This window comes from Camelus ferus, chromosome 11 (genome assembly GCF_009834535.1).
Source record: "Camelus ferus isolate YT-003-E chromosome 11, BCGSAC_Cfer_1.0, whole genome shotgun sequence".
Classification (NCBI taxonomy): Eukaryota; Metazoa; Chordata; class Mammalia; order Artiodactyla; family Camelidae; genus Camelus; species Camelus ferus.
The window spans coordinates 29,664,129-29,676,346 of record NC_045706.1 but is presented as its reverse complement, the minus strand read 5'-3'; the positions used below and the strand labels follow the sequence as shown (position 1 = coordinate 29,676,346).

The following is a 12,218-nucleotide window of genomic DNA, read 5'->3' as shown; positions in this document are numbered from 1 at the left end:
AAGAATCTCCAGAGTCATCACTGGACAGATGAAAAATAAGACTAAAGAACACTTTATTTTGATTTTCATCAATGGCCAAAGTCCACTCAGAATAGCACACAAAACAGATTAATTGATTGGTCATTTTGTACTCCAGAGAGGCACAGGTTGATTTAGCAAGGACTGTTATAAAAGCTTTAGATTCTACGCTCACAGTTGTCTAAGTAAGAAGAGGAGGCAACCATGGATCCAGTTGTGGTCCTGGTGCTCTGTCTCTCCTGTTTGCTTCTCCTTTCACTCTGGATCCAGAGCTCTCGGAACGGGAAGCTCCCGCCTGGCCCGACTCCTCTCCCAATTCTTGGAAATATCCTACAGTTAGATGTTAAGAACATCAGCAAATCCTTAAGCAAAGTAAGTAAGTTTAATGCTCCTCCAGTGTATTGCAAAGGGGAAGTAACTTAGCCCAACTGTTAAAATAAAACATGTTCCAGTGGGCACACTATTAAAACAGGTCATTATGAAGTAAATCATTCCCTGTAAATTTTGATATTTCTCTTACCTCTTCAGATCTGTCACTGTCATAAATACAAGAGTGAAATGATATATTCTGTGAGCAGAGAAACATTTAGGTCTTTGTGTGGTAGAATCACAATAATAAAGTGACAAAAGCGGGAAATAACACTTCCTTTGTTTCACAGTAATTTGGGGCTGAAGGTCAATGGTAAGTGAAATGTTTTCTGATTAGAAATTTCCTTGCAGAAGTCTTTCACTATAGAAGCTGTGTGTTTTGTTCAGATAGCCATGAAAACAAAACTTTCCTGAAGCAGCAAATTGTACCTAATGTTAAGGAAATAGCTCTGAGTTGAAGACAGGCATGAGTGAATGAAACAAAGGAGTAAGCAGCCGTGGCCCAACTGGTGGTAACAGTGTTCACGCGGATTCTGCACGAAGGTGCTGTCTGTACCTCATGAAGGCTGCAGGATGGATGATATTGTTCTGTGAGACGCTGCATGTCCCACACTGCCTCTGTGATGCTTGCTGTCTTTCTCTGTTAGTAATACCAGTGGATCTCAAAGTGGGTTGGGTATTAGAATGATCTGAATCTACTTGTTAAACTACAGAACTGTAGTGTTCATCACAGGGTGAGGGAATCAAAATTCTCACGGGAAGAGCTCTCTCTACAGGTGATTCTGAAGCAGTCCACCTGGTGTTGGCCCAAAGGTGGGCCTTGAGGATTGTTATAGTGCTTAATGATCAGAGGTTGGAGAAGAAGTGGTTCAATTTGCATCTTCTATGTAGTAGCCATGGGACACTAGAAATCAACTGCAATTTCCTGACTCCGGTCCTTATTTGTAAGTGGGACAAATAAACCTGCGAAAGGTGCTAATATGAGGATTAATTATAATCTGTATAGTAATTGTCTGGCCATTGCTTAGCACATTGCAGGCCACCCATAAATGGGGTCTACAGTAATCACCATCATATTTATTCATTAATTTCACAAATATTTCAGGCCGTATGGGACAGAATAAAAACATAAGCAGTAGGATGATAATGCATTCTGCATCAGGCCCAATATACTATCCAATAATGACTTATGCTATTATACACATCTCTATTAATAGCTCTCAAAAGTCCATGGACCTGTGTTCACTGTGTATTTTGGCATGAAGCCCACCGTTGTGCTGCATGGATACCAAGCAGTGAAAGAAGCCCTAATTGATCGTGGAGAAGATTTTTCTGGAAGAGGCAGGTTACCATTGACTGAAAGAACTAATAAAGGACACGGTAGGTGTTCATGTTTCATGTTCAGCATTGGGAATGGGGGTGGGGAGGGTGGAAAAGAGGAATTTGAAGGGCCCGTCAGGCACAGTTTGTTCTATCCACAAGGCTGGCAAGTGTCAGCTCACTCCTCCTTCCCTAGGACCTCCCTCCTAGTCTCTGTTTCCCCTCCTGGTAGGAATCGTGTTCAGCAATGGAAAGACATGGAAGGAGATGCGGCGCTTCTCCCTCATGACCCTGAGGAATTTCGGGATGGGGAAGAGGAGCATTGAGGACCGTGTGCAGGAGGAAGCCCGCTGCCTTGTGGAGGAGTTGAGAAAAACCAATGGTAAGTGAGTCTATACTCTAACTCTGATAGAACGCTCTGTCTTACCAGACTGCTTTCTCTCAAATGGCATCCTCAGAAAATTTCAGGGGTGGCCACATCTTCATACCAGTAGGGGGTGTCAGCCCTCACAGCAGGGAGGGTGTGAAGCAGAGAGCTATGTGAACTTTGTGTGTATCTCCGCTTGTCATATGTGTACACCTATGACAGTTCATACTCTGTGGTTATAAAAGGTCATTTTTTCATATTCTCCCCTGAACTGCTTTAAAATCACAAATCACAAAGAATAGTTTTGAGTCATTTTCTGAAAGAGTTAGAGTCAAGTCTTTCCTATATCATAAATGTGGCTATCTATTACAGAGCATTTCACCAGGGAATAGCTGTTAAATGGACAGGGTGGGAATGACCTCCTCACACCTCTGCAGAGCATGAAACAAGTGACATGTGCCCTCACTTAACTGAACTATATTTATATGGTCAGCCGCACAGACATGTCTGAGAGTTATTTCCAGGGCCTAGGCCTGCAGTTCTGGCCAGTACTAATGATGCCATCTATGATTCCAACTGAAACCCATCTGAGTGCACTTCTCATCAATTATGATTTCTCTCTAAAGGCAGCACTATTTTAAAGGTACCAGCATCCATTATTCTTGTTATGCAATACTCACTGTATTTCTATTTTGACAAAATATATGCTACAGTATAATTCTGCAAAATACACAAACACCAAGTTACAAAATGTTTTATTTAACTCGATTTCAACCTAATCAATACATCCTTACCCTGTCTTCTCTAAGTGGAATTTGACTCTCTTTTCAGTTTGCTAAACTCTGATCCATTTTTATCTGATTTTGGTAACAAATTTATGGTAATTATTTACCTCCTACTCCCAGGTCTAATGACCTGTAAAGTCTTTGTCACAATGACTGATTTTCAGATTGTATTACAAATTGCTCTGTTTTAAAATTCTTTCTTCAGGATTAAATGAAAGACTGAAAATCAAATATAGACAAAGAAATCCCCAAGGTTTTCCAAAGCATCCTCTACATATCAAGTGAAATAACACTTCTTTTAAAGCTTACAGGCCTGGAATACAAAGGAGCCTGGCATAGAAGCCTCTCAGGATACATGTTCCTTTTATTCTATGCCCTAACTTTTTTTGCAAAACTGAAAAACAAAATTTTATATTAAAAAAAAAAACATAACATGACATCTCTCTTCTTAACACATTATTAAGTGTACATTACAATATCATTAAGTATTATGAAACTGTTGTACAGCAGGTCTCTAGAACTTTCATCCTGCATAAGCTGACCATCTCTACCCACTGTACTGTGACTCTCCTTTTCCTCTCCCCCAACGCCCTGGTAACTGGCATTCTACTTTCTGTTCCTATACGTTTGACTATTTTAGCTGCTTCATAAAAGTGGAATCAGGCAACATTTGTCCGTTTGTGATCAACTTCTTTCACTTAGCGTAATGTGCTCATGGGTCATCCATGGTGACAAGATTTCTTTCATTTTTATGGCTGAATAATGTTCCAGTGTATGCATTTACACATCTTTATTCATTAATCGTTGAGGGATATTTAGGTTGTCTCCACCTCTTGGCTACTATGAACATAGGAGGGCAAATATCTCTTTGAGTTCCTGAGTCAGATCTTCTGAATAAAAACTCAGAAGTGGGATTGCTGGGTAATATGGTAGTTCTATGTTTAACTCTTTGAGGAACCTCCATATTTTTTCCATATTACCTGCTGGTACCAGTATTCTACCAACCATGTAAAAGGATTCAATTTCTTCACATCCTCACCAATACTTATTTCTTCTTTTCCTTTTTTATTTGATAAAGGTCACCTGAATACATATGAAATGATATCTCATTGCTCTGATTTGCATTGTTTAATGTGAAGTGGATACCCTGATATTTTTTCTCTATTTGGTAATGCAAGTGCCTGACTTAATGCTCTGATTGCCAAGGCATCCATTTCAAAGAGGCAACCCTTCCAAGTTGGCTATCTAAAACAAACACATTACCAGCCACACTACTAGATAAAGAGGCAGGCTACCTCCTCCGATGGGGTCTCCTTTGTTTTAGAGATCTTGGTTGATTTTAATTACTGACCTTTAAGGGAACTAGATTTAACAAATTTTTCTCTTCTCATGCTTTAAATTCCAACTGTTATATAGCAATCTCACCAATAAAGAGTATTTAATCAACATACTGTACACCTAAAACAGATATGATATTATGAATCAACTATACTTGGATTGAAAATAAGAAACAATTGGGAGCTCCAGATACTCTAGGTCCCTACACTCAACTCCATTATAGTAGAATCCTAGGCTCTCCCTCTCCCTGCCTATAACCAAGCTATGGCCCAAAATATGCTCTGTAATTTCCAGGTTTGGTAAGTAATACACCCCTATTTTTTCAAGATTCCCTAATCATTACCACTGAAGGCCATCTTGCTTACTCAAAATAAGAATGCAAGGGCTGGTCCAACCACAATATTGGTTATTGACAGGCTGAGACCAGCACAAAAGTTCATGCTGAGTGATGTTAATCATCTTTTCATATACCTGTTGATCAGTCTTTATTTTTAAAAACAAACACAAGTTAAAGATATTATTTGACACATTAATGAGGAAATCAGTTCCCAACAATTGTAACGAGGTGTTACAACCAATTCAAAGGACAAGGGTCAAAAGGTAAAAGTTTATTTACAGTAAAAATATGCTGATGTGAATGTGCAAATGAAGACAAAACTAGCTAGGAAACTCAACGGATCCTCTACTGGACAGAACAGAGTGTGTATGTCTATAGACAAGAATTATTTTGCATCACTATCTATTATTGAAAATTTAGAAAGTTGCAAAATAGCTCCCACAGAATCACAGAAGGGTCACCTATGGACCATGTGTACCATACACCTTCCCTACAATGGAGCTGTAACTACACCTACACATCTAGGTTAAAAATAAAACTCAACTTTCTTCAAAGGGCGTGGTCTACATTCAATATTTTTCCCCAACTTTACTAAGATATAATTGATATTGTGATAATGTGATGCCTTGTGATATTAAGTTTAACGTATACAGTATGTTGATTTGATATACTCATATATTGCAATATGATGACCACCACAGCACTGTCCAACACCTCCCTCAGGTCCCATAACTACCATTTCTTCAGAGAACATTTAAAGTCTAATTTCTTACCAATTTTTACATTTATGATACACTTATGTTAGCTATAATAACAATGCTGTGCATTAGATCCCCAGAAATGATTCATTTCCTAGTTGGAAGTTTGTATTCTTTGACCAACTTCTCCTCATTTCACACTCTCCCTAAACCCTGGGAACTACCCTTCTACTCTCTGCTTCTATGACTTTTTTTTTGTTTTTTTTAGATTCCACATATTAGTGATATCATATACTATTTGTCTTTGTCTGTCTTATTTCACTTAGCACTATGCCCTCAAGATTCACTCATGTTGTGGCAAATGCAAAGATTTCCTTCTCTCTCCTGGCTGAATAATGTGCCATTGTGTGTGTGTATGTATATACAGTTGACCCTTGAATAACATGGGTTTGAACTGTGTGGGTCCACTTGTATGTGGATATTTCTCACTAACAACTTGCTACAGTACTACATGGTTCGTGCTTGGTTGAATCCTGGAATGTCTAACTACTGAGATGGAGGACCAACTGTAAAGTTATACACAGATTTTCACCTGCATAGGGAGTCAGTGCCCCACCCCCATGCTGTTCAAGGGTCAACTGTGTGTGTGTGTGTGTGTGTGTGTGTGTGTGTGTGACATCTTCTTTATCCACTCAACTGTGGAGAGATTTAGTTTGTTTTCAAATCTTGGATATTATAAATAATCCTGCAATAAATATGGAGTATAGAAACCTCTACAATATCCTGTTTGCATTTCATTCAGATATATACCCAGAAGCAGGATTACTGGATCACATGGTAGTTCTATTTTTAATATGTGAAGGAACCTTCACAGTATTTCACATAGTGACAGTGTACATTCACACCAACAATGCATAAGAGTTCCCTTTTCTCTACATCCTAGCCAACACTTACTCTTGACTTTTTGATGGTAACCATTCTAACATGTGTGTTTCTTCTGCATTTTCCTGAGGATTCGTAATGCTGAAAATCTTTTCATCCAACTGTTGGCCATTTGTATGTCATCTTGGAAACATGTCTATTCAGTTCCTCTGCCCACTTCTAATCAGGTTGTTTTTCTTTCTATTAAGCTGTATGAGTTCTTTACATATTTCGGAGATGAACCCTTTATCAGATATATGATTGCAAATATTTTCTCACATTTTGTGGGTTGCATTTCATTTTGTTGATTGTTCATTTTACTATGCAGAAAAGCTTTTTACTTTGATGTAGTTGCATTTGTTCATTTTTGCTTTCATTGCTTGTGCTTTGGGTATCATATAAAAAAAAAATCATTGCCAAGACTGATATCAAGGGGTCTTTCCTCTAAGTTTTATTCTAGGAGTTTTATGGCTTCAGGTCTTACATTAAGTCTTTAATCCATTTAGAGTTATCTTTTGTGAGTGCTATAAAATAGGGGGTCTGTTTCATTACTTTGTATGTGAATATGCAGCTTTCCTATCACCGTTCATTTATTTTTATTTCTTGAAGTATAGTTGTATTACAATGTTGTGTTAGTTTCTGTTGTACCTCACAGATATTCAGTTATATATGTGTGTGTGTAGATATATTCTTTTTCATAGGAGGTTATTACAAGATACTGAATGTAGTTCCCTGCTAATCCCTAAATCCCATTTATCCCTGCTCCCCTTCAACATTGGTAACCATAAGTTTGTTTTCCATGTCTGTGAGTCTGTTTCTGTTTTGTAAATAAGTTCATCTGTGTCACTTTTTACATTCCAAATATAAGTGATATCATGAAATTTATCTTGCCTCCCTTGTTGAAGATAGACGGTAGGTGTATGGGTTTATTTCTAGGCTCTCTATTCTGTTCCATTGATCTCTATGTCTTTTTGTGCCAGTACCACACTGTGTTCATTACTGTAGCTCTGTAGTATTGTCTGAGGTCTGGGAGGGTTATGCTTCCAGCTTCATTTTTCCTCAGTAATATTTTGGCAAATCTGGATTTTTTGTGATTCCATATAATTTCAGAATTATCTGTTTTAGCTCTAGAAGAATGTCATGGATAATTGGATGGGGATTCCATTATATCTATAGATTGCATTGGGTAATATGGCCATTTTAACAATATTAATTCTTCCAATCCAAGAGCATGGGATATCTTTCCATTTCTTTAAATGACCCTCAATTCTCTTTATCGGTGTTTTAGACTTTTCAGTGTATGAGTGTTTCATTTCCTTGGTCAGGTTTATTCCTAAGTATTTTTTTTTTGATGAAACTTTAAAAGGGATTTTTTTTTTACTTTCCTTTTCTAATATTTCATCGTTAGTGTAAAGAAATGCAAGAGATTTCTGTATGTTGATCACATATCTTGCTACCTTGCTGAATTCCCTTATCAGTTCTAGTAGTCTTTGTGTGGAGTCTTTATATGGTTTTCTAAATATAGTATCATGTCATCTGCATATAGTGACAGTTTTACCTCTTTCCTTTCAATCTGGTTCCTTTTTATTTCTTTATTCTCTTACGGCTGCAGCTAGGACTTCTGATACTATGTTGAATACAAGTGGTGAGAGCCAACATCATTTACTGAAGAGACCGTCCTTTCCTACTGAGTATTCTTGGCTCTCTTGTCAAATATCAGTTGATAATAAATGTGTGGGTTTATTTCAGAGCTCTCAATCCTGTTCCATTGGTCTGTGTCTGTTTTTACGGTAGTACAATACCGCTTTGATATATTAGTTCTATAACAGAATTTGAAATCAGCAAGTTTCATGTGTTTAACTTTTTTCTTCATTCTTAGGACTTGCTGGATATAGTGGGTCTTTTTCTAATTCCATATGGATTTTAGGATTATTTTTTGTATTTCTGTAAGAAATGCCATTAGAATGCCACTGAATCTACAGATTGCTTTTAGTAGTAGGGACATATTAACAATATTAATACTTCTGATGCAGAAACACTGATACCTTTCCACCCACTTGTGCCTTCTTTAATTATTTTCATCAATGTCTTACGAGACATCAGTGTACAGAGCTTTCGCTTCCTTGCTTTAATTTGGTCCTAAGGTTTTTATCATTTCTATTGCTTTTAAAAATGGGATTATTTTCCTTATTTCTTTTACAGAGACTTCATTGTTAATGTATAGAAATACAAATAATTTTTGTATGTTCATTTCATATCCTGTAACTTTACTGAATTCATTGATTAGTTGTAACAGTTTTGGGTGGATTCTTGAGGGTTTTCTAAATATAAGATCATAGCATCTACAAATAGACATTTTTTAGTTCTTCCTTTGAATACATTTTACTTTTCATAAATGATTGCTTTGGCTAAAACTTTTTTTTTTAAGATTTTTTATTGATTTAGAATAATTTTACAATGTTGTGTCAAATTCCAGTGGAGAGCACAATTTTTTAGTTATAAATGAACGCGTGTATATATATATATATTCATTGTCACATTTTTTTTTCTCTGTGGGCTACCAAAGATCTTGTATATAGTTCCCTGTGCTATACAGTATAATCTTGTTTATCTATCCTACATTTTGAAATCCCAGTCTGTCCCTTCCCACACCCTCACCCCCTTGGCAACCACAAGTTTGTATTCTATGTCTACGAGTCTGTTTCTGTTTTGTATTTATGTTTTATTTGTTTGTTTGTTTGTGTTTTTTCTTATTTTAGATTCCACATATGAGCGATCTCATACGGTATTTTTCTTTCTCTTTCTGGCTTATTTCACTTAGAATGACATTCTCCAGGAGCATCCATGTTGCTGCAAATGGTGTTATGTTGTTGGTTTTTATGGCTGAATAGTATACCATCATATAAATATACCACTTCTTCTTTATCCAGTCATCTGTTGATGGGCATTTAGGCTGTTTCCATGTCTTGGCTATTGTAAATACTGCTGCTATGAACATTGGGGTGCATGGCTAAAACTTTTTGAGTACTATGTTGAGTACGGGTTGGAAGAATTGGAGCTTTCGAGGAGGGAGGGTATAGTTCAGTGGTAGAGTATGTGCCTAGCACGCACAAGGTCCTGGGTTCCATCCAGAGTAACTGTATACAAAATAAATAAATAAACCTAATTACCTCCCCACCCCAAGAAAAAAAAATGAAAAAAAAATTTCAAAACAAGAAAAGAATGGGCACTCTCATGCTTCCTCTTAGAGGAAAAGCTTCCAGTTGTTCATAGTTGAATACAAGGTTAGCTGTGGGCTGGTCATATATGGCATTTACCATGTTGAGTAAAGGAGTCTAGAACCGATTTCATCATGAAAGAATTTCAAATTTTGTCATGCTTTTTCTACATCTATTCAGATGATTATATGATTTTTACTTTTCATTTTGATAAAGTGGCATATCACAGACATTTATAAATTTGCATTTCTTTGAGTTTGAGGATTGCAAATGTTTGCCAATCCTTAAATGTTCATAGACTTCATCACTAAAGTCATTTGGTTCTGGGCTTTTTTTGTTGGTGGTGGTTTTTGGTTACTGATTTGACAACCTTATCATTAGTGGTTTGTCAGCTTTTCTATTTCTTCCTGATTCAGTGCTAACAGGTTGTCTGTTTCTTTTTTGAAATGTATCCATTTCTAGATTGTACAATTTGTTGGTGTATAATGGTTCATAGCAGTCTCTTCAACTCTTTTGTATTTCTGTGGTATCAGTTGTAATGGCTCCTCCTCATTTCCGATTTTGAGTTTTCTCTTTTTTTCTTAGATAGTCTAGGTAAAGATTTGTCAATTTTTTTCTTTTAACTTCTATACTAGAAGTAATAGTGGTTTATGCACCACTTCTGCATTACTACCGTATTCTGGTCTTGTCCATATATTTACCTCTATCAGCAAGCTTTATACTTCCATAATGCATTTGTGTTGCTGTCCAGTATCCTACTGTTTCAACTTTAAGGACACCTTTTAGCATTTCTTCTAAGATGTACCTAGTGGTGATGAACGCCCACAGCTTTTGTTTATGTGGGAACTCTTTATTTCTCCTTTTTTTGAAAAGCAAGTATCTGCCAGATATAGCATTTGTGGTTGGCAACTCTTTTTTTCCCGCTCTTTGAATATATCATCCTACTCCTTCCTAGATTGCAACGGCTCTGCCTACAAGTCTGTTGTTGGTTTTATGATGCCTCTGTTGTTTGTGACAAGTCACTTTTGCTGCTATCAAAATTCCCTATCTCTGACTTTTGGTTATAATCTATCTCACTGTGGATTTCTTTTGTTCATCCTGGTTAGTGTGTAGTCCTTCTAGAATCTGAGTAGTTTTTCCCCAGATATGGAATGTTTTTTGCCATTACTTCTTCAAATAAGCTTCTTGCCCTCTCTCTCTTCCCCACAGTGTTCATATTGATCCCATAAGTCCTTTACGCTTCCTCCACTCCTTTTCATTTTTTCCTTTTGATCTTCTGATTGAAAAATATCAGATGACCTGTGCTGGAGTAAGTCCTTAGGTGAGTTGTGTTTTTCAGCTGAACAAATTTCAGCTGTTTTGTTCTTTTTTATGTGTTCTATCTCTTTGTTACATTTTCATTTTATTGACGCATCATTTTCTTGAACTTATGAAGCACCTTTATCATGTTTTCAAAAAATTCTCTGTTCACGTGATACTCTCCATTTCCTCTGAATCCCGTTTCTGGAGATTTATTTTGTACCTTTGTGTGAGCCATGTTTCCTGCTTCTTTTTGTGTTTCGTGACTTTGTGTTGGGATCCAGGGACTTGAAAAAGTTGTCACTTCTCCCAGTCCTTAGGGGCTAACTTTATGTACGGTGAAACCGTTACCAGTCATCTTAGCTAGAGACTCTGGGGGTCTGAAACCTGTTTATTTTGGTGGATGCAACTTCTCTGGGGTTCGGTGTAGAATTTCACAATTAGGGAAGCTTGCCAAATTCATTTCAGGAGCTACTAATCTCTTGCTCCCTTTGCTCTCTGCAGCACTAGGATTTCTCTAGTTCGACAGAGGCAAGCAACTCCACTTTCCCTTGTCTCAATGGCATCCAAAGAGTATAAACACCCCCTTACCAGCCTGAGTCAGATGAGACACATACCATTCCTCCAAAAAGCAGGAGCACCAGATGCAAGCTCCACTCCTCTCCCTTCCCCCTGAAGGAAAGCCTGAAGTGGTTCACCTTCTCTAGATTGTGCCAAGCCATGCTGGGGATAGCAAGCCACTATCCTCACTTTGCTTTATTCTCCGTGGTCCGTGACATCCCTGTACTATGCCAGTTCTGTCAGCACTCCAAGTGAGGTAAGACAGAAACCATTTCCTCAAGCAGCCAGCTGAAGAGCTGGTTCACTGGATGCATGCTTCATCTTTCTCCTTCCTGTGGAGTAATCACAACCTGGGGCATTCTCTTCCAGCACGGAATTGTGCCAGCTTGGGGGGAAGTGCTGATGCAGGTAAAGTGAAACTGCACTTCTACAAGTTTTAATGTCATTGTTCTTAGCTATATACTTGCGTATGGTGTGTAACTACTTAACTGGATTCTGAAAGTCTCATTAAAGAATTTTAGTCCATTTATAATTCCTAAATCAGTGTTTCTATGGGAGAACAAGAGCTAAGACTTCCTATTTCACCATCTTTGTGATGTCACTCTGTCAGTCTATTTTTGATTCAAGTAATTCATACATCAATACATGTGAATGTTGGATCTCTCTACACAGATCTTTCGGATCTTTTGATTTTTAATCGATCATTTGATTGCATCAATTTTATTTCACAGATCTCCTACCGAAAAACAATATTTTTCCTCTCATGTAATTTCTTAACTGGTAATAAGATCATGTTCACTTAAATGATACATTTTAAATGTATTAAAACACACTATTCTATTGATGCATATACAGAATGATGTCCCTCAAGACCACATACGGCACCTTTGTGCAAATAAATTTTTGATGCTGATTGGAAATTATTAACATTTAAGTCCTAACAAGGGAATTTCTTAACACTGAAATGAAAAAAAATGAAAGAACTCC

At 37.3% G+C, this 12,218-nt stretch overlaps 2 protein-coding genes across 2 annotated transcripts in view; one reads left to right on the top strand and one right to left on the bottom strand.

The window, feature by feature from the left end:
- LOC116667108 (splicing factor 3B subunit 4-like) overlaps window positions 1–12,218 on the bottom strand; it is a 71,366-nt gene that overhangs the window by 19,342 nt on the left and 39,806 nt on the right. The gene's annotated exons all lie outside the window — the stretch shown is intronic.
- The window catches only part of LOC102521185 (cytochrome P450 2C19), a 32,085-nt gene continuing 20,029 nt past the window's right edge, over window positions 163–12,218 (top strand). Inside the window, exons 1-3 of the mRNA XM_006174384.3 lie at window positions 163–390; window positions 1,605–1,767; window positions 1,940–2,089. Of these exons, the coding sequence (XP_006174446.2) occupies window positions 223–390; window positions 1,605–1,767; window positions 1,940–2,089 (481 nt within the window). The 5' untranslated portion in view covers window positions 163–222. The remainder of the gene's footprint in view (window positions 391–1,604; window positions 1,768–1,939; window positions 2,090–12,218) is intronic.